General features: G+C 37.8%; 1 protein-coding gene across 1 annotated transcript in view; it reads right to left on the reverse strand.

Moving 5' to 3' along the window:
• LOC142346233 (uncharacterized) overlaps positions 1 to 25,762 on the reverse strand; it is a 42,553-nt gene extending 16,791 nt beyond the window's left edge. Inside the window, exons 1-2 of the mRNA XM_075398748.1 lie at positions 25,385 to 25,762; positions 14,292 to 14,350 (exon numbers count right to left, since the gene is read on the reverse strand). Of these exons, the coding sequence (XP_075254863.1) occupies positions 14,292 to 14,350; positions 25,385 to 25,595 (270 nt within the window). The 5' untranslated portion in view covers positions 25,596 to 25,762. The remainder of the gene's footprint in view (positions 1 to 14,291; positions 14,351 to 25,384) is intronic.
• Between the last annotated feature and the right edge of the window lie 618 nt (positions 25,763 to 26,380).

A 26,380-nucleotide genomic window follows, 5' to 3' on the forward strand; every position in this document is an offset into this window, starting at 1 on the left:
GGGTACAACTCTTTCTTCATCATACATTATTGTATTGTAGTAATCGACAAGCTTACGTTTTTTTTCTTTATTAATAACTTGCTCTTTCTGATCATCACAACAAATTTTTTTTGATTTTAAACCTATGAAGTCTTCTATAGCCTTACTACCAAACTCACGTTTAATTTTACCAGGAACTTCATTATAAGTATTATTCGGTCCGTCAAGATTATTAGATCAAATTATTTATCATCACCCATACCATCAGCGTATATCAAAATTAAACAATCAATGTCAACTAAATGAAGCAGTAGATCATTAGGATTAAGGATAGTACATCAAAAACTAGTTCATTTATGTGTTACTTATTTAACTGGAAACCATTAGTGCCGGATACAAAGTTTTATCGTAGTCTATTGTTTTCCTTGCATGTGCAACTACAATGTAGACATCACACTTAAAAACATTCTTAGATGTTGGTTCACAAACAGTTTTTATTGTTTTTTCTTCATCGTTTAAGAATTTGGCCTGCCTATAGTTTAATGGATTCATATATCTTTTTCTGCATCTGTTTTAGCTAATGTTCTCATGTTGGTATTATTTTGAATATAACCTTTACTTATGTTTTTGTGTTTAAATTCAATAACTCTATTTATTTAAGTTATGTTTGAACCATTCTTACAATAAAACTTCCACAATCTGCAATATACATCATAATGATATTTATCTTTTTGATCTTATACCAATTTCTCAGTTTTACATGAACTCTTCTTTCTTTTCCTGTATCCAAATTTATGCTCTTAATTTTTCTCTTAAGGAGATAGTAGTTGTAAAATTCTTACTCTGTCTTTGCTTACATTAAATTTCCCTATATAACAAAGAACACAATAACCATTTTAATATCCTTGGTTTTCAATATTTCCACTAAAATAATTCTAAAATAATCAAGTTGTACTATGGTACTTTTTGCATCAACGCTATAGGTTTTCATCATCTATGTATTTTAGTTTTTAACACTAGCTAGTTGCCTCGCGGTTGTTTTGTTTGCAGAGCAAATTTAGTCAGTGGCCTCGTTTTTAGGTCTCTTAACATTAATGAAATCCTCTAAAGCTTGTTTGAATTGTATTTTACCCACTGTAACTCCACTTGACATTAGCCAACAGTCATTATTATAATAGGGGAGTCTAATATAAGTAGGGTTGAGTCCACTATCTCTTATACTTAGTTAAACGTATTCATTACAACAAAAACACAACATATATGTTTAAAATGAATACTCGCTAAACAGTCAAAAATGCACCGACTATAACGCATATCCTACTGTCATCCCTTTCAACATTCGCAAATTATTTCTATCATCCAAAGTTATCAATGCGTGCAACAGAACAAACTGGGATGAACTCGACAAATACGTCAACAAAAAACAATTACATTATATTTTTAAAACAGCGTTTTTTTGTTTTTTTTTGGTAAAATAATAGTACCACTATTTAAGAGGCGTAATTGATTAAATTATACCCCGGAGTCACCAGTTATTGCTAAAAACTGCCACATTGGACAAGTTCATCGACATCCTACCGGCTAAAAATAAGGGTTACTTGAAAGAAAGTTACGAGAAAAAGTCCAAACTTCTCTCTTCCTATCAAAATTAAAAGCAAGCAGAAACTTCAGAAGATCTGAGTGACGAGGACGCAGCTTCTTTCAACAAAAAAATCATCAACAGCAAAAAAATTCCGTCATTTCAGAAACATCTAAAATTGTTTCAAAAAACCGGGGACTTCCTAATGAAATGTACCTGGAAAAAAGATAAAACGGGTAAAGCTCCAAAGGAGACGGCAGACGACAATCTTGGAAACATGAACCATTCAACAAAGTTTTCGTCAGCGTCTTCAGCACAAAGGAGAAGATCGTCAGTTATTAACAACCCTTGCTTAACCCAAAAAGAAATCAAATTTGCCCTTTAAAAACTTGATTTCACTAAATCAAGTGGCCTCAAAAATATGGGCACAATTGTTCTAAAAAATATTCACAGCTTATTCATATTTTTCCGGCTCAGCTTTCAGACATTTAACCAAAAAAAGAATGTTAACCAGGTTAGTGGAAACTCAGCTAAATTACCCCTATTTACATTGAGAATGACAGAGCAGACAACACTCAAAATCGCCCAATCAGCCACCTCGCTAATGCTTGAAAAGTTTTTGAGCGGATATCATTTATTTGTCTCTATCGAGTTATTGGAAATCATCTCACAGATAGACAATAAGGGTTCCATCGAAAAAAAAACAGCTGTATTCCAGCTCTTGATCTACCTAAATGAAATTTATTTCAAAATTCATAACGGAGAAATAGAAAACGTTCATTTAATTTACGTTGATTTCTGCAAAATTACCGGCAAATTATCTCAATGGAGAACAGTAAATCAGCGGATCAAAGTTAAAAATGCGAGGTCAGAGCCGTTACGGGTCACAACTGGTGTCCAAGAGGGATGGCACCTGGAACTCTTTCGTTTCTCAGTTTACGTTAACGTCCTGCCTAAATCGTTGGAGGAAAACTTGTCCTACTAAGCAGAGAATTTTAAACTAATTTTAGCTAAGTGACTACCCGACAGAATGAACTAATGGAGTCTGGTCAACCTCTTGTCTCTTTACAAAAAATCAAGATCCTATGCATCATAGGCAAATGCTAAAGCACATGAAAATTTCATTCTAACAAAATGCTAACCAGAAGGACCTCAGTGTATTGGTCACAAAAAACATTCCTGAAATTATAATTGTGCGAGAAATGATTGCAAAGCATTGAGATTTTTCTTTTTTCTAAAGTGAAACTGCTCAAAAAAGTCTTCACTCTGAATAACAGAAAAGAAGGCAATAGAACACGCACAAAAATCATCTCGATTGATATGCAACAGTCAGAAACAGTACAAAGAAAGCTTGTTAGAACTGAAGCTGCTTCTCATCTTCATGTATAAGGAACTGCAGGATGCTTTTTTCCTGTTAGCTGTAATTAGTGTCACTTACTTCGCAATCGAAAACGTACAACCTAAAAAAGTCAATTTGGAACTCGTCAGGACTTGGAAATTGAAGTCTCGAATCATCAACTCAAGGAATCAGACAAGCTGCTATGGAGGCGATCAGCTAAGTTGATCAATTTTCTGCGGCGACACACCAGGAAAGCATTGAACAAACAGACACTCACAAAAGTGTACACCAAATTCTTCAACAGAAGCTACAATGAATTGGTTCCTGCACCTCGAGATTTTATGATTCTTTGACTCATAAAATTTGCTCAAGAAAACCGTGCAACTTGAAAGCTGAGGGGTAAGCAATCCCTAGAATAAAGACTCAGATTACTACTACTATTGAACAGATTAGACACAAATTATGCGAAATAAATTCCGCACGTGTGCAAAACGGAGATCTCTCTGGAAACAAACCTCACAAATTGATTGTCCCAAGTCGAAAAACCATCGATACTGTAGTAAAAAGTTTACGGCAGATGTGTCTCAAAAATTCAAATCTGCGCTTTAGAAGACAGTACTTTACGCGGAAGACCTGGATGCTATATCAATGAACCCACAGACCGTAAAAGAGCTTTCACTGAAATGAGTAAATATTGACAAAAAAGCAAGCGTATTTAAAATCAATGCAACCAAAACTAAAGCCAAGATTTCCTTGCATTCAAAGAAAACCCAAGTGGGAATTGGAACTCTCTAATTTGATAATGTTCTTACTTGCTATAAATACACAAAACACTGCTGAAATGGATATATTTTTCAGCTGTGACATACTGTTTATGTTTAAAAAAAATTAAAAACCAATAAGCCTAGTTCTAAATTTAAAAAAAAGTTTTCGCTATAAACACCATTGTGAGATTATAAACTTTAACCTATGAGTGTTTTCAACCAAATCAAAAATTTAGCAACAATTATTACTAATATTGAAGTTTTTGAGTTCTTGGAATTGATCAACTTGTTAAAATTGAATTTTTTGAATTTCGAAAATCTTTTATATTCAGTTTTTGAAACATGTCGCTATGTTTTTTCATTTCTGAAAACTTGAATTTTCCGACAGTTGCGTGTTTCCCTTTTTTGCATATATTGTCCGTTAAAATCTTCTAAAACATGGCGACTCACATGTCACGATAATAATTGAGTGTCAATTCCCCCCCCCGGTGTTCGTCGCGCGTGTTTAGTTTCTGTTTCGGTTGCCTTATGTGCAATGCCTCCACGGTGATTTATTTTTCAGTATCGCTGAACTAGTCAATGATTCGCGAATTAAAAGCGTTTGACGAACAACAGCAGTCGCTAATTTGCTGACTGAGTTGTGAATCAGGTTTCTGGTGGTCTGTTACCCTCGTGGCAACATGACCGGCACAGGTTGATTCGCATCAATTGAACGAATTTTCATAAAACACGTGATATTTCAGATTTTTATTCAGGCTCGACTGAAGCAAAGGCAAGCAAGTTTTTATTTTCCTAGTAAAAAAATTATTTAAACGAGATATTTTCTGTAGTTTGTTTCTCAATCGCACGCTTAAATTGCGTCTGTATTGCCCCTGTATTGTTTATTTTGTGCGGCAATAGGGCCCAAACATTCAATGGGTAGCCCCAGTTGTAGAGGAAGACATTCCATTTATGCCTGTTATTGCAGCTAAAACAGAACTACATTTCAGACAAGAGCACATTTAAAACAATTTGTTACGCATTTTTTTAGAATAATTTGGTAAAACAATTAACGTTGGTTTTCTGATCTGATTGTTTCACTGACGCCTTATTTGCGTCAACACGGTTAAACCTTGTTTTCAGTAAGGGGTTTGGCGTAATAATAATAATATTGATAACAGAATTTAGAGTCAACAGAATTTAGAGCAGATTTTAGAGTCCAGGTGAAGGAATGTTCCCGGAGTTTCAGTTTTGTCAGAGAGTTTATGTCAGTTTCATAAGATTTCTGCAAATTGCACATAGACAGGTCAATCTCCATGTACACACATTTTCAAGATCGTAAATTTCGGTGACGAATCTTGTGTAGACTTCTGTTATCTTCTTCTTTCTGCTTGCGGCTATAGAGTCTAGGTTTTGACCATTTTTTCCACCAATGGTTTTTGCAAGGTAGACGCCTCTAGACCCCATTCATCACTGCTCAGTTAATAGACTTTGCAATAAAGTTAGTATCGTCTGATTGGATTCACTGGGCTTTCTTAGGACTACTTTTTTGTGTATTTCTCCTTTTGATGAGATTGGATGTTTCCTTGCTCGCCCATGGAGGAAGAATCAGTCGATGTTTGGTTTTCTTTGGAGTGTTCTTTTCAAAGATGTTAAGTAGCCCCGCATACCAATGATCCACTATCACATCCAATTTACTGTAACAATATGGCAAGAAAGAGTGGGCTTCAATCTGAGATTCGATGTGATTCCAATCCGTTTTGTTTTACGAGAAAATGCTGAAATTTCCTATTTCTAGTGTGGTTTTCTCCACTTTGAACTAGTCAGAAGCAATTAACCTCAATTGGAAGGGTTCGTGAACCGAATTGTGCATCTGTTTGACCTTGTTGTCTACACGCACATTCAATATAGGGTCAGTGTTGTTCGTATGGACTACATACAAATGCTTTTTTTGTCCTTTTATCTTTTGCTGGAAGTTGTGATCGAACATGTCTTCAACAAAGACGGCTTTATTGTAATGTGACGATGCCATCTGCTGCCAGTCTGTGCAATCAAAATTTATTTCGCCCACAATGAGATTCAAGCTTGCTGCTGACTGTTGCCAATAACGTCGAGAGTAAAAATAAGGTCAGACAGAAAGAGAGGTGGGTGTCGGTATTAACTTCCTTTTGGAGCACTGTAGATACAATATATTATGCAGGAATAATCGGTAAAATCTACCTGAATGGCTATGGTATCTGAGAATTTCGGTTCTAAGTTCAGGAGTTTGTGCCTCAACTGCTTTTTGGTGTTACTCAGGAGAGTTTATGTCAGTTTAATAAGATTTCTGCAAATTGCACATAGACAAGACAATCTCTATTTACACATAATTTCAAGATCGTAAACTTCGGTGAAGAAACTTGTGTAGACTTCTGTTATCTTCTTCTTTCTGCTTGCGGCTATAGAGTCTAGGTTTTGACCATTTTTTCGACCAATGATTTTTGCAAGGTAGACGCCTCTAGACCCCATTCATCACTGCTCAGTTAATAGACTTTGCAATAAAGTTAGTATCGTCTGATTGGATTCACTGGGCTTTCTTAGGACTACTTTTTTGTGTATTTCTCCTTTTGATGAGATTGGATGTTTCCTTGCTCGCCCATGGAGGAAGAATCAGTCGATGTTTGGTTTTCTTTGGAGTGTTCTTTTCAAAGATGTTAAGTAGCCCCGCATACCAATGATCCACTATCACATCCAATTTACTGTAACAATATGGCAAGAAAGAGTGGGCTTCAATCTGAGATTCGATGTGATTCCAATCCGTTTTGTTTTACGAGAAAATGCTGAAATTTCCTATTTCTAGTGTGGTTTTCTCCACTTTGAACTAGTCAGAAGCAATTAACCTCAATTGGAAGGGTTCGTGAACCGAATTGTGCATCTGTTTGACCTTGTTGTCTACACGCACATTCAATATAGGGTCAGTGTTGTTCGTATGGACTACATACAAATGCTTTTTTTGTCCTTTTATCTTTTGCTGGAAGTTGTGATCGAACATGTCTTCAACAAAGACGGCTTTATTGTAATGTGACGATGCCATCTGCTGCCAGTCTGTGCAATCAAAATTTATTTCGCCCACAATGAGATTCAAGCTTGCTGCTGACTGTTGCCAATAACGTCGAGAGTAAAAATAAGGTCAGACAGAAAGAGAGGTGGGTGTCGGTATTAACTTCCTTTTGGAGCACTGTAGATACAATATATTATGCAGGAATAATCGGTAAAATCTACCTGAATGGCTATGGTATCTGAGAATTTCGGTTCTAAGTTCAGGAGTTTGTGCCTCAACTGCTTTTTGGTGTTACTCAGGAGAGTTTATGTCAGTTTAATAAGATTTCTGCAAATTGCACATAGACAAGACAATCTCTATTTACACATAATTTCAAGATCGTAAACTTCGGTGAAGAAACTTGTGTAGACTTCTGTTATCTTCTTCTTTCTGCTTGCGGCTATAGAGTCTAGGTTTTGACCATTTTTTCGACCAATGATTTTTGCAAGGTAGACGCCTCTAGACCCCATTCATCACTGCTCAGTTAATAGACTTTGCAATCAAGTTAGTATCGTCTGATTGGATTCACTGGGCTTTCTTAGGACTACTTTTTTTTGTGTATTTCTCCTTTTGATGAGATTGGATGTTTCCCTGCTCGCCCATGGAGGAAGAATCAGTCGATGTTTGGTTTTCTTTAGAGTGTTCTCTTCAAATATGTTAAGTAGCCCCGCATACCAATGATCCACTATCACATCCAATTTACTGTAACAATATGGCAAAAAAGGGTGGGCTTCAATTTGAGATTCGATGTGATTCCAATCCGTTTTGTTTTACGAGAAAATGCTGAAATTTCCTATTTCTAGTGTGGCTTTCTCCACTTTGAACTAGTCAGAAGCAATAAACCTCAATTGGAAGGGTTCGTGAACCGAGTTGTGCATCTGTTTGACCTTGTTGTCTACACGCACATTCAATATAGGGTCAGTGTTGTTCGTATGGACTACATACAAATTCTTTTTCTGTCCTTTTATCTTTTGCTGGAAGTTTTGATCGAACATGTCTTCAACAAAGACGGCTTTATCGTAATGTGACTTTGCCATCTGCTGCCAATCTGTGCAATCAAAATTTGTCGCCCACAATGAGATTCAAGCTTGCTGCTGACTGTTGCCAATAACGTCGAGAGTAACAATAAGGTCAGACAGAAAGAGAGGTGGGTGTCGGTATTAACTTCCTTTTGGAGCACTGTAGATACAATATATTATGCAGGAATAATCGGTAAAATCTACCTGAATGGCTATGGTATCTGAGAATTTCGGTTCTAAGTTCAGGAGTTTGTGCCTCAACTGCTTTTTGGTGTTACTCAGGAGAGTTTATGTCAGTTTAATAAGATTTCTGCAAATTGCACATAGACAAGACAATCTCTATTTACACATAATTTCAAGATCGTAAACTTCAGTGAAGAAACTTGTGTAGACTTCTGTTATCTTCTTCTTTCTGCTTGCGGCTATAGAGTTGACAATTTGACCAAATTTTCGACCAATGAGTTTCGCAAGGTAGACGCCTCTAGTCCCGAAATTGCTCTTCTGTTTGTCTCCAGAGATTACTGGTCCTTGAAACGTCTTGTATTCCCCGTTCTTGTGTTCTGGTCATGCTGTTTGGTAACTTGTATGAAACTCTGCCATTTAATTTTGTATCTGCCACTGACAATGTCCAGGAATAACAATAGCCTGTGGAGCTCATGATAGAGCGATAGAGGAAGGATATCTAGCTTGCGCAGTCTGTCTTTGTATGTCAGTTGTACACTGGATAAGATACATTTCGTAGCTGTCATCTGGATTTCTTCGACTTCCTTCAGTTCTTGTTGGTTTGGTTTCCAGGGAACTGTCGCGTTTGAAATGATTGGTACGATATAACTCCGATATAGATTTTTCTTGGCTTGGCGGGTTGTTCCTCTTCGAACATTCCGTTTGATGGTGAAAAAAATTTTCAACGCTTTTTCGCAGCGGCAGTTGGCGTTTCCTGTCCAGGAGAGACCCTTGTGTATCATGTTTCCCAGGTCATTCTCCTTTTCTGACTTTTCAAGCTCCCATCTATTTATCGTAGCCTTCCTTTCTCCTTTCATACAGAGGACATTGCATTTGCTGACGTTGAATTTCATCAATTTGTCAGTGCACCATTTCCAGATTTTAGCGCCATTGATTTGTATGCTGATATTGTTTCTGCCAACGACTTTATAATCGTCGGCATATCCAAAGCAATCAGACATTTAGTTGTTGTGATTGTGTTGAAAACAAGCTTGAGAAAGAGACAGATAGAGATTGAGCTGTTCGTTTGAGAGACAGGTTACCTTTTCCATCTGGGCCTTTAGCTTTCCCAGGGGGCAGTTTTTTGAGTGCTGTTTTGACCTCCGTTTGTGTGAAATGCAGTTTGTCAATTCTCATCAGGGCATATGGGTCAAATCCATTTTGCTAGTGGTCTTGAGTGAAAACTGACTGGAAGAACTTGTTAAAACGCTCGGCGTTTTGTAAGTCTGTAATGGCTTTCTCTCCCTCCAGGTACATTTCGGACAAAGGCTGTGTAGATAATTGGATGCTTTTAAAAAATCTCTGTATTTCACAGAATCTACCGTTTTTGAAGACTAATTTCTCACATGCTCGTTGATCATTGTTCAACTCATTCATCATTGCTCAGTTAATAGATTTTGCAATAAAGTTAGTATTGTCTGATTGGATTCACTGGGCTTTCTTAGGACTACTTTTTTTGTGTATTTCTCCTTGTGATGAGATTGGATGTTTCCTTGCTCGCCCATGGAGGAAGAATCAGTCGATGTTTGGTTTTCTTTGGAGTGTTCTCTTCAAAGATGTTAAGTAGCCCCGCATACCAATGATCCACTATCACATCCAATTTACTGTAACAATATGGCAAAAAAGGGTGGGCTTCAATTTGAGATTCGATGTGATTCCAATCCGTTTTGTTTTACGAGAAAATGCTGAAATTTCCTATTTCTAGTGTGGCTTTCTCCACTTTGAACTAGTCAGAAGCAATAAACCTCAATTGGAAGGGTTCGTGAACCGAGTTGTGCATCTGTTTGACCTTGTTGTCTACACGCACATTCAATATAGGGTCAGTGTTGTTCGTATGGACTACATACAAATTCTTTTTCTGTCCTTTTATCTTTTGCTGGAAGTTGTGATCGAACATGTCTTCAACAAAGACGGCTTTATTGTAATGTGACGATGCCATCTGCTGCCAATCTGTGCAATCAAAATTTATTTTGCCCACAATGAGATTCAAGCTTGCTGCTGACTGTTGCCAATAACATCTGAGCATTTCGGTTCTAAGTTCAGGAGTTTGTGCCTCAACTGCTTTTTGGTGTTAATCAGCAACCCACTGTGTTTTGCTTGCCCATTATCTGATGGTTTGTCATTTTTGTGAACCATAAAACTGTCCATAAATCAAGCGTTGTCAGTTATTTGAGGTACAAGCCGCGTTTCAGTGAGAGAAAAAAATTTGTAGTGGTCTCGGTATATAAGAGCGTTCGCAAAATTCATTCTTCTTTGAATGTACACTATACTTCTGAAGTTGAAAAAAAGAAGATGGACTTCGTTATCTTTTTCATTGGGACTTGTGGATAGTCAATGGGTCAAAGCGTTACCGCTTACTTCGATTTCCTTCCACTCGTCTTCTCTTTTCTGGGTCAGCTTTAATTCTTTGATTCTGAGGTCTTTCCGATTTACCCCAGATTCAATCAGTTCTTTCCTTCTTGCCAGCAGTAGTCTCTCTTGCTTGGCTTCCTCTGGAGTTAGCTCTCTGCTGACAAAGAACTGTTTTCCGTAGTCCTTCAGTTTGCTTAGCGATATAATCTTAACAGAATAAGTCTTCGTTGATACTTATTCGTTACGAAGAAGAGCATAGTTCTGGTCTTATCTGCGTGGTATTCACCTATCATTTTCAGTTTAGAGATTTGACACTCGATGGGCATAAACGTGAGCATTTCTTTTATTTCTGACATGTTGTGTTTGTTTGTCTCTACGGCAAGTTTTGAGGTGCTTTCAGGTACTCCTCTAACTCGGATTCCCTCCGAATGCGTAGGAAGTTGTGGCGTAGGCGGTGGCCTTGGAGGAGGTTGATTTGGAGGAGGAACTGTCGAGACGCTTGCATTCTTGTTGACGCCCATTTTCATCTCTGTGATGGCTTTTTGATTTCCGCGACCTCCAATTGGAGTTGCTTCAACTGTTTATCCTCTTTCGGGTTTGTATTTTCGAAGCATTTTCTATCCCTCTGTTTGCTTACAGGCTTCAGTACCAAATAAAATCCCACTCCATATGTAAAACAGTGGAAGTCTGGTTCATCTGCAGGATTATCGTGCTTGCATTTCTCGCAGAATCTCTGTCACAGTACCCTGCTGCCTTGAGAGGTCACTTGTTCAATTACAGTTTCGATTTACGAAAATTCGAGAAAGAGGTGAAACTTGATATCACAGTTCCCTGCTGACGAACAGTCAATTGTTCAATTAGGGTTTCAGTTACACAAAACTTCACCTGAGTTGCACCTGTGCCCTGCTGACGTGAGCGGTCACTAGATACCTTCTCAGGCAAAGCTACGAGAAAATAGGTAAAGCAAAACAATAATCCGATTGCTATGCGTGCCCTGCTGACTTGAGCGGTCACTGGATAAAACCGAAAATTTGGGGGCTTACCTAAACTTTTATGACGACTGATGGAAGGGTTTTGCGGGTTCTGTGAAGACTGGGTGCAGACTGCTTGGGTGTTGACCACTTTCTTCTGAGTCGTCGTAGCTGACCAGGTTCTAACACTATTTGTAGGTCGCAAAGTGGCTGCGATTTCACATCAGGAGTAACTGTTGAGGAACAGCTAAATGATGATAGTTCCTTCAATTTCAGATTTTGACGACGCCTACCCGATAGCCTTTTCTTCTTGCGACAGATGCCGTCTTTGTCCCCTTAATGTTTCAAGACAACGTAGAATTTTTTTAGCTCGAGACTATGGGGTTGATGAATACTACTGTATTTTTGTTCCAATTCCTCACTTTTTGCGCCCTTCCGTGATGCCAGGTCCCTTACCACGCTAACGACAGGAAGATCGGCCTCTTTCAGTTCCTGATAAATGTCCGGCTTCACTTCTGCGCATTGAAGTTCAATTCTCCGACAGTATACTATCAGTTCGAAATCGACTTCAAATAGTTCAGAAGTTGCTGACCAATAAGGGGGTTGTTGAAAGTGTTGGGGCTAGCTGCTAAGGAATTGTTGATCGCGTCGTGCCAAATGATATATATATTGTTGACGGATCTGCCCTTCGAATACGATAGAAGATCGGTTTCCTGGGGTTTCTAGGCCTAATAGTTCTGCTCATCGGCTGGTTCTGCTTCAGGTGCTAGGGCCCTTTTCGACGTCCCGGATGTTGATGGTTCTACTCCCTCCACCTCCGAATTGGCCCCAACTGGTAATATCTGTATGCAAATGTCATGCAAATGACAGTTTTGTGCGATCGATGCAAGAAAGAAGTTGCGTATTAAAAATTCTTGACTGTCACGTTCAGTGCAAAGTGGATTGAGAGGTCAGCCCTAGGGCAAGTATCAGCTCATGAAACCAAGCAGAATAAAACGGATTCCCTAATTGCTGAAGTCTAAGTTCTGAAAATAGAAGTAAGCTCCCTGAAAAGGCCGGTAAATCCTTACTGACGTGGTCTCAGAAGCAGGGAAAATAATGCAAGTGATCGCTGCTCCAAGGAGTGCGAGGCCAAGATTAGGAAGCGACAGTTGATGCGTTATAGAAAGACGACCACCACGAAGACCAAAAAGCGAGAGTGGTTTGAATCAAAACATGGAAGCAGTTGCAGTAGATGAGCTTCACCGCAGGATATCACAAACAATTGCGGGCTAAGAATTTTGTCTACTATCTAATGGAAAGATCTATAGGGCCGAGTCACATTTGAATTTGTTCCACTGCGTCTTTTGTTTTGTCTGTGAAATTGTTAAAGAGCATATATTTTGGCCTGAGCTTGTTATTTTCTCTAGATTTTACCTCCATGCTAACGCCCGAGAGTTAACTTTATCAGCCAAAATGAGCGACTCTCCTGAGTCCTCGAATGATTATTATTCTTAAAATTTGCCGTCATAACAATCAAGTAGTAGGTCAGGTTTTCTGCTTCATGCCGTGGGTGTTGTTGATCAAGAAGAAAACGATTGATATTTTAGCCATGATTGAATCCCTAAGTTGTTTTATTGAAATGGTGATCAAAAGGAATCAGTATGATGATTGCATTTGCCGTTTTTATGCCTAATAGGCTAATCTTTTCTAAGTGTTCTGCCAGAAGGAAGGATTGGAGGTGGATTGGCATTTTTATTGATTCTTCGTTAGAACTAGTGAGCTTCAAAAATATTAATAATGATCCGAGAAAATTTAAGTTAAATGTTGTGATAATAAATTTTTATTGATATTGCACACCAGGAACGAACATTCCAGAGTTTCTCGGGGATATGGCTCATTTGACTCATCTACTTTCTCCATTAGAGATGTTCGTGTTCTAATGCTGTCTGTCTTTTTACATTTTTCTCAGCTGATGTTTGTATATTTTCATTTTATTGAATAGATCTAAACAATACGAAATGCTTTATTAAGTCGCAGAGCTGGGAAGGCCCCGGACCAGCCAATATTCTCAGTATTGGCAGGGGCATTTCTAAATTTAGCTTTTGTTATTTAATTTATGATAACCGCCTACTTTTTAACGAAATCTTGATTTTAGGCAATATCAATGTGGACCTCCAAAGACGCCACTCGCAATTGGCGTTTAATTGCTCTTGAACGAATTTCATAGCAATTGTAGTAAAACCTGTTGGTTTTTTATGCAAATTTTTCGCTTGGACGTTTTTGCGCTTTTCTTCTAGAACATTCTTTGGCTTTCGTTCTTCAGTTTTGAGTGATCTCTTAATCTCACTCCGAAGTAAAGCTTGTTGCTAAAATAAATTTGATCGCAGCATAGCAAGATGCAGGGACTGATAGCCGAATGGGGAGTGTTTCTGGTGAGCGATCGGGAGATCCATGGTTCGAATCCCAGCGTGGTCAACTGTTTTTGCACCGATAAAGAAATATTGAGCTGGGCTACAGCCCCTGAATTGCCTCGCCTGTCATTCAAGAGCAATTCTTCCGACATTATTCGGTTTATCTTCTTTCCCTGATGAGTAATTATTCCGTGTGTTGTTAATGTTTCCATTTTATTGATAGATTGGAAAAAAATACAAAATGCTTTATGAAGACGTAGTGATGTGCTGGGAGGTCCTGGAATAGCGAATTTTTACCCAGTGTTTGGGAGGGGCTTTTATCTTATGTTTGTTCAATTAAGACATTTTGCAACATTAACTGAAAACAACTGTTAGTACTCGGATGCGTTCTATTTGTATACTGTTTTCATCAGTTATATTCGATCAAGTCTGTAATTAAGCGGATAACCACAATTTACCTTTTTTACATATTTTGCGCACGAGTGGCTGCTATGGCTGATTAAGCATGTTTTATGTGTATTTTATTTTTTGTAGCCTTTTACTAAGCAAAGTGTTCTATCAAAACAGTGGATCCAAGTTATTTCCCTCTGCTGTTAATAGTGTAACTGTACCTACCGGTGGTTGGCTGCAAAATCTCTCGGTCCTCTGTGACGTTGGGTGCTCCCCGAATTTTTCTAAAATGGAAATTTCTTCAAAAATAGTGCTCTAGTTTGAAGTAACTACCCGAAAGTAGTATCACTAAATTTTATCCCATTAGTAAAATTAAGCTGTTTGGCCATTTGCCTGTTTGGCTATTTATCAACTGTTTGGCTGTTTTGTACATTTACCTATTTTGCAAATTAAATGTTTCTCTTCACAAACTTGGTGGTTGAGAAGTTTTATTTGGTTCTGTTAAAGTTTGTGATACTGGAAAAGCTGTTTTCAGAAAAATGTGGTGGGTTGAAGTTGGAGTTCCATGCGCAATTGTGGGAGTGTGCGCCTCCTTGCCATATTTTGGACGGAAGCTCAACGATCAGTTTTTCTATGGCAAGAGGGAGAACTGGACTGACCCCAGAAAGTATCAGCAGCAGAGGTACATCCCTGAGCCTATTCAGTACCAATGGTGTGTGAGGGACTATTTCATCACTGGCAATTTTTATCACCCTCGAGGAATCGAATCCGTTAAAGACAATTACACTCGTAGCAAATAAGTTACTGATTGAGCTCACTACATTTCCCTTAAAACTTAACTACGTAGATTGCTATTACTGACTAATTGGGATAATAAACCTCAAATCAATTTTTTTTCTCATGTGTCTTTTATAAAATAGCTAAGTATCGGTAGTAAGCCATGTTGCGATAGTTTTGTTTTCGTCGTGTGACTTTCCTTCTGCGTATTTTTTGTTCTGACAGCCCTATTGAATTGTATTGAAGGGCTGTCATGCTGTTTTTGTTAGTAAAAGGTTCGGAGGTTTTGTGTTCGGACTGAAAACGTCACGTGCCTTGAATTAAAAAACATTTAATTTCTTGGATCTTTTCCGTTTATGCCCCCCCCCCAGCTTAGTGGGCGCATATTATTTGCACCCCCTAGACGCACGTGCCATATTTTTACATAATGATTTACTATGTAATGGCACGTGCTCTGTAACTGGGGGCACAAACGGAAAAGATCCAATTTCTTTGTATGAACTATAAAATACAGAGCATAGGAAAAGTCAACGATGTAGTGTTAAGAATATTACAATGAACAGCACTTATTAGAAAGTTCTAACATGATTTAAATTTACACTGGCAATGATCTAGGTTTCAGCTTTGATCTGTTGTTTATATTGTGCGATAATGGCCGTAAATTCATTGGGTAGCCCCAGTTACTGGAGATTTCAGATTGTTCCATTTGCACTTTTTATTGCAGCTACTACAGAACTACATCTGAGACAGCAGCACATTTTTAACAATATTACAAATATTTAGCTCTATTTAGTCTGTTACGGATTTTTCAACAATATTGTGGGCAAAAAGTTGTCGGTTCTCTACGCATTTGTTTGTTTCCCTGATACCTCATTTGCATCAACACGTTTAAGGTTTGCTGTCAGTTAGGCATTTAGCCTATTGGTTCTTCGCATCCACTGGACTGCTTGAGGTCCTAGGGCTCTTATTTAACCTCCGGGATAATGACGGCGGTACTCCCTCCGCCTCCCCCTTAGACCCACCGACAAATCCTAACTGATGTGGTCGCAGAAGCAGGGAAATTAATACTGCAACTGATCGCTGCTCCAAGGAGTGCAAGGCCAAGATGAGGAAGCGACAGTCATTGCGTTATTGAAAGATAACCACCACGAAGACAAAAAAAAATCAAGAGATGTTTGAATCAAAACATGGAGTAACCGCTTGTTGCCGTTGAATAGCTGGACAAACAGTGACATCTATAAAGTGACAAAATAGTCTCTCCGCGGGATATTAAAAACTTGTAGGGCTAATTTTTTAATCTGCTATATAATCGAAAGATCTATAGGGCCGAGTCACCTTTGAATTCGTTCCACTGCGTCTTTTGTTTTGTCTATGAAATTGTTGAAGAGCATATATTCTGACCTGAGCTTGTTAATTTCTCTAGATTTTACCTCCATGCTAACGCCAGAGAGTAAACTTCTATCAGCGAAAATGAGTGACTCTCTTGAGTCCTCGACTTATTACTATTTTTCTTAAAATTGGCCTTCATAACACTTCAAAACAATTGATATTTTAGCCATGATTGAATCCCTAAGTTTTCAATAAATTGTTTTATTAAAATATTGATCATCTGAGTCGGCGAATGATAACTCATTTTCTATGATTTGCCTTCTTGATTTTTTAGCCATGGTTGAGTCCCTAGTTTTTACTCTATTTGATAGAAATCTTGATCAAAAGCAATCAAGATGATAATTTTTTCTCCAAAATTAATGCTCAAAAGGCTATTCTTATCTAAGTGCTCCGCGTGAAGGAAGGATTGGAGGGGAATTTGCAGTACTATTGATTCTTCGTTAGAAATACAATACTTCAAAAAATTTGAGTACATTCTGCGTAGGTTCTCAGTTAATGTCGTTTTTGATAAAAGTTTCTCATTGATATTTATTTCTCACCAGGAGCGAGCATATCAGAGTTCTCCGGTAATATGGCCACTTGAATGTATAATAACTGCCTACTATTTGAGATAACCTTGATTTTGGGCGATTTCAATGTCGTTCTCCAGCGATGCCAACCGCAATTGGCGTTCTTTTCCTGATGAGTTTAGCCTAGGGCTGCATGTTGATGCCTCTACGAACAAATGTGTTGTTATACTGCATCGTATAACTACAACTAATGGCGTAAAATTGACCATCTTGATGTCGGCAAATTTACGTGATCTGATTATGTTGTTCTCAGTGTATCATTATTCAAGGTAAGGAATGGATTTGAAGAAAACTTGATTTTCGGAACGGGAGGAACTTCGATACAAAAGCTTCTAGCAACTAATTGGTAAAGTGAACTCTTGAAGATGCAAAATCGTCCTGGCAAAATATGGTAAATGAGTAAATGAAAAGCATCCACGTCGATCAAGTACTTTAAATGAACACGGCTGTCAGTTCTGCACTGCAATGGTTTATTGAAATTGTTGAAAAAAGCAGGAAAATGTGTACAAAAATGTCAACGCTGCAAAGCAGAAGTCTATTTTTGAGTTTAATCACTTTGTATTTTGATACTTGGAAGAATATATTAAATATTTCTTGGGTTGTAGGGATTCAAATTAAAAAGTATGCTATGCTAAAGTAAATTTTAAGAGAAACTGACGGAAAGGTCCAAAGTAAGTTAGGAAGTATAGCCAACCTCGTTTAGCTGTGTAATATTTTTTTTTGTTTGATAGGTTCTTATTGAAGATCAAATAGGTTCTTAAAGCTGTGCCCTATGAAGGTAGAGTAATTGTTGATCACCCATGTGCCATGGCATTGGTGTCTTTCATTGAGCTCTCAGACAACGATGTTTTAACTCTATGTTCGAGATATCAATTAGGTTTTCTAGTGATATCTTTCCTTATAATTTTTACAGGGTTTTGATGAAGCATAGCATCTACTGCGTGACTAAATGCTTAATTTGGCGTTCGCCTTGGATTATTCTCCCGAAGACTTAATAGAAGACATTGCCATCACAGAAGGCATTTATAGATTTTATAAAACTACCGGCCTGTAACCAACCTGCGCCTTCTAACTTAGTTTAAAAAGCTGGTTATGAACAAATGGCACATCTGGAATCATTTTTTAGTGAATACCAGAGTGTTTCTATGATTTCGTTTTCTACCGAAACAGTTTTCCCGAGAATCTAAAATGATCTTTTATCTTTTTTAGACAAATATAAGTCAGTTTTTTTTACTGTAAAGTTGATGTCTTGTGCTTTTAATATCATTGCTCCTGATGTTTTGCTCTCTTCTCTCCAACCGTCGTGGAAAACGTGTAATTGCCCAACCACTCTCAAAAATTTGCCATGAATGGAGTCTTTTCTAATGGAACAAATGTCGACAGCAGTTCCACATGGATCAGTTTTGGATCCACTGCTTTTTTGTCTTCTGCGTTTAGAAGATAAATATTTAATACTGGATTTGAACAATCATTCTTCTGCTGCTAATATTGCTATTTTTGTATTTGTTTCATCGATTTTGCAAAGTAATTTTAATTATGTTTACAGCAGTGTGGACTTACTGTTCGCTGGAGCAAAATTAAAACAACACAGAAACTGAGTCTATGATCGTCAGCAAAAGTGATGAAAGTGCAACTTGTATGATCTACCTCGAAATGCATAGTTTGCTGAAATTGTTGAATTGCTGGGTTTTCATTTTGATTGTAACTTTAAGTTTGTTCGGCAGATCATTTGGGTCTGTTCAATTTCATATATTTTTTAAAAAAATTGTGTTCGACGCGGTCTCTAGTACTATCGAGTGTTGACTACTGTAATTGTATTTTTGCCTGTCAAATTGCTTGCTTGGTAAGCTACAGCTCATTTTCATGCTTGTATACGATTGATGTTCTACCTAATGTAGGAAAGACCTGTCTTAGAAAGTTTTACTAGCTTCCCGAGAGGAAACGTGTATTATTCTGTTGCATTTACCATCTTCCGGGAAGCGTTTTCATTGCAATTATTGCAGTGTTATGCGAACTCAGTGTGTTTAATTTTTTTTCGCAAGGAAACTCATCTTTTCTAATGGCAAATAATCTATCCTTCAGAGTGATAATTGAACGGAATAAATTGTTCTTCGAGCTTAGTAGAAAACTTCAACATTTCTTTTTTGATTCTTCTGCCCCGTTGACGGTATTTAGTGATTTTATTGAAATATTAAGAACGGCGATAATAAGAAATGGAGTTAAAATAAAAAGTAATGAAACAAGGTATAGGGTTAAAGTACTACAAGAAGAGAAAAACTTACAGAAAAGGTCATAGTTAAAACTTTGAGCCAATTTAAACATTAATTAAAATAATTTTTGATTAGAACTATTTTCTGAAATAAGTGTCTTTGCTGACTGTCGAAAGAGATTTCTTCATATCTTATTTTTGTACCCTTACTAATTCGCCAGCTTTCCCTGTGGTTGACTTCCTGTTTAGCTACTTTGAGATACTCTTTTATTTATAACAGCTTACTGTGGGCTATTGATCCGGACCAAGGAAAACAAAAAACTGAAAATGAAAGCATATTAAGAGGGTAAGAAAAAACGAGTAAAAATGTAATAAATACAAATATAATATTAATAATGAGACCGAGGTAAAAGTTTTATAGTTTTAAAACAGCCTGAGATGCAAGTATCCATTTGAAAGAGCTTGTGTCTTGGGTGTGAGGAATGGTAATTATTACTTGCAGTGCTCAAAATCCTTGGCATCATGTCGTGCATCGTGAGAATGCTCCAGGAACACTGGGTCCCGAGCAAGGGAAGATGCAAGGGCTCGGGGGGGCAGAGCTTCGCATTGCTGTGTGGGGCCATTGTCTTGAGGTGGTTGAAGATATTTTTTTTTCTTCCTTAGGGGGCGTGGTTCACTAATGTCCTAAATCAAGTCATTGGAAGTACAAGTTCATAATTCTTATAGATCCTGTGGAGAGCAGTATCCCGGGTATGCACAGTATTTGAGATAGTCGCTGACTTTGTTTGCCAATGCAAAGGAGAATTTTATGTGCTAAGTTTTGCTGGTAAATTTTGAATTTATAGGGAACTGAACACATGTTGTTTGGAAATCACGTTCGGGTCCTTCTGTGTACTAGTCTTCGAACTAGCCAATACTAATATGGAAGGCTGTGATTTTGAGTGGCTAGTCTGGAAGGGGAGCGAGATAATTTATTCCTCGGGAACGTGAATCTCAAGGTCGTTAATTTGGGCAATTGTGAATTGATGAAAATTATTTGAAAAAATGATGAAAAAATTTTTCATTGAAATTTTTGCAGTTTTATGCGAACGCAGTATGCCTAATTTTTTTGTCGCAAGGAAGCTCATCTTTTTTTATGGCAGATAATCTATCCTTTAAAGTGATAATTGAACGAAATAAATTGCTCCTCGACTTGAGAAGAAAACTTCAACCATTCTTTTTTGATTCTTCTGCCACGTTGAGTGTATATTTAGTGCTATAGAAATAATGAAAACAGCGATAATAAGAAATTGAGATAAAATAAAAAGTAAAGAAGCAATTTATAGGGTTAAAGTACTACAAGAAGAGAAAGACTTACAGAAAAACTCTGAGCCAATTTAAACATTAATTTCAATAATTTTTAATTAGAACTAACTTCTGAAATAATTGTGTCCTTGCTGAGTGCCCAAAGAGATTTCTGCATATCTTATTTTCTACTCTTACGATTCGCCAATTTTCCTTGTGGTCGACTTCATTTTTAGCTACTGTGAGCTACTCTTTTATTTATAACAGCTTACTTTGGTCTATTGATCCGGACCAAGCATAACAAAAAACTGAAAATGAAAGCATGTTAAGAGAGTAAGAAGAAAGGAGTAATAATGTAATAAATGCAATATAAGATTAATAATGAGGCCGAGGTAAAAAGTTTTATAGTTTTAAAACAGTCTGAGATGCAATTATCCAATTGAAAGAGCTGTCTTGGTTGTAGGGAATGGTTTCTATTACTTGCAGTGCTCAAAATCCTGGGCATCATGTCGTGCATCGCGAGAATGCTCCAGGAACACTGGGTCCCGAGCAAGGGAAGATGCAAGGGCTCTGGGGGCAGAGCTCCGCATTGCAGTGTGGGGCCATTGTCTTGAGGTGGTTGAAGATATTTTTTTCTCTTCCGTAGGGGGCGTGGTTCACTAATGTCCTAAATCCAGTCATTGGAGGTAGAACGGGTCATACTTCTGGCATACCCAGTGGAGAGCAGTATCCCTGGTGCGCATAGTATTGAGATGGTCGCTGTTTTTGTTTGCCAACGCAAAGGAGTATTTTATGTGCAAAATTTTGCCGGTGAATTTTGAATTTATAGGGAACTGAACACATGTTGTTTGAGGATAACGGTCGGGTCCTTCTTCTGTGTACTCGTTTTCGAACTGGCCAATACTAATATGGCAGTGATTTTGAGTGGTTAGTCTGAAGGGGGAGCGAGATAAATTATTCCTCAAGAACGTGAATCTCGTGTTCGTAAATTTGTAGGACGTTAGTGAATTGATGAAAACAGAAATTCGGTCAAGCTTAGCGGTGCAGAGTGCTCTGTACGCAAAAAGTCGGCTGGTTCTTGGCATCTGTACAGAGGTAGGGGGTCACTGTGGTAGACTAAACGACAGTTACAAATGAAGATCAGCATCTCATGTCGGAGTATATGGGGATACCTGACTGCTGAGGTGTCTGTCGGGTGCCTTGAAAAACATCAGTGTGTAACTGACGTCTTTCTCGTTTTCGTGGCGGAGAAGTTTCGGGTACGTAGATCCTGATAGTCTGAAGCGATTTGTTGTTTGTTGGAGTGACATGAATGTTTGCTCTGATAGTTTTGTAAAAAAACTGACAGGCGTTGTGAGGATTGTTGCTGTGGATATGTTTTATACATATCACATGTTAATCGTGATGAGTGGTTATTTGAGGATGAGGATTTGGGCCACGAGGAGAAGGTGGTTGTGTTTTTATCGTGAGAGGGATTTCACTGGTAATGTCGGAACAGGATGTTGGTGTCAGGTGAGAGTAAGGAGATCTAAGGTCTAGACTTGAAGAGGTGGTGGGGCCGCGTTTGCGATGGGGATAGTAAAGTCGGAGAAAACTTGTACATTATTGATATTCTTTGAAATAAATGTGAGCAAACGTACAATGATTAATATTTGTTTATTGGTGGCCATAGCTTTGAAAAACCATCAAGATTTGATTTAGGGGGTTAATGTAATTATCCTTAATTGAGTATCAAGTTTTACTGGGTCTAAAGATTCTGCTGTGCTTTCACTTATTCGTTTTTCATGATATTCGTGATGTTCGTATGGAACGTGGAACATCATTTATATTAACATATAAAGACACCAAGATTTGTGATAAGACTTTTTCGTATTAAAGGGTTAAAGATGTTGCTCGTCTCGTGAACGATGAAGTTTAGGGCAGCATTGTTGCCGTGTAGTTATAAGACGTCAACCTTTTAGAAGGTCTACTTTGGCACTCGGTTATATGCGCTGTTCATGTCGGCTACTGCGATAATCAATCCTTTAATTCTTGTTAAGATTATTTGTTTTGGCTGAATCGGCCAATTACATTTTGTTTCATCTATCGTAATTAATTCTCGAGCTTCTGAAACTTAAAAGGATTCACCCTTCTGCAGTATATGCATTGAGTTTATGAAGTTATTCCCTGTACTGAGGGAGGAGTGTTTTGCTGGTGCTGCTATAACAAATCGATTAAGAATATTACTTTCTCTTAATTGTAGTGGCTTGCGACTTGTATATATTGCTTTTTATTTAATGAGTGTTTTAGTGGTAAATTTAATTCTTTATTTTCCCTATATTGAATTTTTAATAGCCTAACATTGTTGTTACTGTAGCAAGAGATTTGCTGCTTCGTTAAAGCGTTCTCCTATTAACTTCGCGTGTTCAACGTTTAACATTTGTACAAATTTAACTTCTTCCTTAGTTTTAGAAGAGAAATCAGATGGAATATTAAATATTTGTTTTCCTAGGATAAATTTGTCTCTTCCCTGTTAATCGATATGAAGACAATGTGTTTTTTGAACGGCTATTACTTTGATAATTAGAAAGATAAGAGTCTAGAAACTCTGACTTCGATAACTTTTTAAATGAGTATCAGTGTCGTTAGGTGAGACATCTTGTTCTGAACAAACAATTAGTCAACGTTTAGGAGAGAGTTTGAAGGAATATTGTTGTAAAAGATCTGAACAAAGAATTGGTATGGGTATTCCATAAAATTTTCATACGGCTATTAATTTCTTATGATGACAGTTTGTAGGTCAATATGACACAACTTGTTATAAAAACTGTTCTTCTGTGAGGTTTTCTGTTTCAGTTGTGTCTGTTGTAGATGGTTTCTATGTTGTCTGTGTACTGTTTGCTTTATTTTTTTTTCTGAGCTTCTATGACGAGAGGAACCTCTGTTATCTGCGTTTGCTTCTTGAGCGATATGGTAATGGAATAGGTTTGCCTGCTATTAGAGGCTGCAATCAATATTGGTTTTGATTTCCTTTTGTCGCCTGATTAAATATTTGTTCAGAAACTATAATTGTGGTTGATTCGCTGTTTGTGTGAATTTGGGAAAGTAGAAGTACTATGGTTTGATCTGGAGCAGTTTTAAATTTTTTATATATGTATGCTTTCCTTGAAATTCGGGGGTTAAGAGCATTGACTAGTGCGTCATTCGTGTGATTCTTATATCGTGTGTGTGCTGTCAACGTATGCTTTTGAAGCCATTTTTTTCAATTTCAAGGGCGAGTTTTTATCTGTTCTTCTGAGGCTAGGGTAATGCCTTTAAGGAGAAGTTGAGATGTCAAATGTCTTTTGGAACTCTGCAATTAATTTCGGCTGGTAAATATAAAACTGTTTTTTGGATGAGCCTGCACATTTCTTATCAAACTTCGCCATATGAGCCATGTCAAAAGTTTGAGTACTTCTAGAGTATATTTCTGTTAATTAGCGTATTGAAAACTTTTTTTATGAAATAATCATTGAAATGATGGAAACCCTCACTTATTTGGCTCTTTTACGAGCACTGGCATCTCTTTAAAAATTAGTCTTCATTTATGGCGATGATGCAAAACGTTTAAGAAATCAAATTAATGATTGCCTAAATTGATCATTATGTGTGGAATTTATTGTAAGGCCGTGCTTACTTAGAAACAGAATTCATCTGTTAATGCAATGTTAGCCATCGATAGTTGCTGTATTTTCTCCCTTCTTTGTTCACTGTTCTGTAAGGAGAATAACTCTTGTTGTTTAAAAAGCGCCTTCTGAAAATAGGGGTTCCAGTGTAAATTTGTTTGCCAAAGAAGGCGCGAATAATTTCTGAATGATTATTTATTGTGCGACTGTTTTCTGAATTTTGCTGCAAATATTTTATTGTTTCCAACAAGTAATAAAAGTGATAACTTTATACCACTCAGCTGCTAAATTTGTGTGAGGGGCGGTCTTGAAACTAGATTATTATAGAGCTCGTAACCTGAAAAACCAGAGTCTGGGATTTACTTTTCACACTTTAAATCTAAAAGTCATGAAAACGTCAGCAAAAATGACTATCACTTACTTATTCGAGTTTAATTGAGGGTATTAGTTGAGTACAACTGAGCTACTGCTTAGTGCTACGAAGCGCTTGTTTTAACCCATATTCTGTTGTTCTGATTTTAACGGCCATCATAGATTGATGGATCGTTTCTATTTCACCTGAGACAAGTTCACCTGAATTTATTACAGCAATTAGGCATAAATATGGCTGAATATTTTTAGGGTTTTTTTTGATCAATACTTGGATTTGGATGGCGCAACGACTCAATCGCAGCTCTTTTCAGGCTATCACCCGGCTATTTTTAGAATCTTAGAATAAAAAGTACTGATTATATTGTAGTATAAGGAGCATTGATGGGAAAGGGAACGACCCTAAGGTACTTCAAGACAGTAGTATTGGCTACTGAAGTCTTGAACGCTAATATTTTCACACTCCTGTGAACTCTCATTATTTTAGCTTTGATTTGAATCTTGTTGATAAACAAGATTTTTAGAAAGATTTGGGAATATTTGGTTTGTTAACGAATTAAAACGGTTGGGCGAGATAAACAAAAAGCAGTTCTGCCTGAATTTTTTTTCATAAATTCTTGATGCATGAAAGTTATTAATTCAGATCTTTACCGTTTGTGCCCCCCCCCCCCCCCCAGCTTAGTGGGTTCATATTATTTGCACCCCCAGAAGCACGTGCAATATTTTGACGTAGTGAGTTACCATGCAATCATATGTGCCCTTCAATTGGGGGGAGCATAACGTACTGGGGGGGGGGGGGGGGGGGGGCACAAACGGAAAAGATCCATTAATTCTTTAAAAGTATTTCGTAGTTTTAAACAGAACTTTTGTACCGTGGAGGATGGAAAGCCCATTAAAGGTTAGTATTATAGGAGAAGGGTCTTTACCATTATATAGCCCCCCTCCACCCCAGCTTAGTTTGTAGATAATCTACAACCCCCATCATGTTGAGTATACCATAATGGGGGGGGGCTATAATTGGAAAGACCCCAGGAGAATAGGGCCTTGACGAAAAGATTTTAGTGTGTAATATTTAACCTTGTTGTTCGGACAATGGCTTAGCAGTTGCCTTGGTAGAAGTATGATAGTTCTTTTGGAATACGTTGCTCCAGGTTCTGTTGAAACTGGCATCATATAGTGTTGAGTAGGGCTTCGCAGGTGCTTCCTCTCTAGAGGTGTAGGCTTTCCTTTTCTCCCGTGTTGTATTCAGAGGGTTACGAAGTCCTCTTGGGAATTTGTTGTCATCCATGGGAAAGTAATTGTTAATTTAGTTTAATCACTGTAAGTTCAGAATACGCGCAGTTTGTGAAAATCGACAAAGATGAGCACTCGTTGTGTTCATTGGCACGTGCTTTATTTTGAAAATTTGATCTGCCTCCTTTTCAGTAGGTATGTTTTGATGAAAGTAGTTTAGGTCAAAATACCAGTTCAGCTGAATGGTTCTTTTAGAGATGGCCACAGTTCCTCCCCTCTCCTCTCCGTATTGAAATGTTTTACAATAGGATTTTGAAGCTATTCTGTTTCGATCCCCAGGCCACTCGTGACCCCATTACAAATTATGTGATGTTACATATCACGCTATTGTGTAAAAAACAGCGCTGGGGCGTAAAAGTTATGCCCATCAATCTTGGGTGATAGATCCTGAATTTTAAATTGCTCTCGAACGAAGTTTGAAGCAATTATTGTAAACTTGTGCGTCCTTGTTATGCAAAATTTTCACACGTGACTTCTTAATTTTTGTGTGATTTCAATTGCTCTTATTCCGAATTAAAATAATTTTAATTTATTGCTAAAATACAAGGGCTGGGTCCCCCCCCCAGTACGTTATGCACCCCCCCCCCCCAGTTACAGCACGTGTCGTTGCATAGTTAATCATTATGTGGCACGTGCGTCTCTGGGGGTGCAAATAATATGCACTCTACTAAGCTGGCGGGGGGGGGGGGGGCACAAATGGAAAAGATCCAAAGCGCTTGTGAGCGATTGATCTTTTCTAACCCGTTATATCGTAGTAGTAGTAGTAGCTGAGCAGACCTG

Source organism: Convolutriloba macropyga, chromosome 9, assembly GCF_964194025.1.
Source record: "Convolutriloba macropyga chromosome 9, txConMacr16.3, whole genome shotgun sequence".
Classification (NCBI taxonomy): domain Eukaryota; kingdom Metazoa; phylum Xenacoelomorpha; order Acoela; family Convolutidae; genus Convolutriloba; species Convolutriloba macropyga.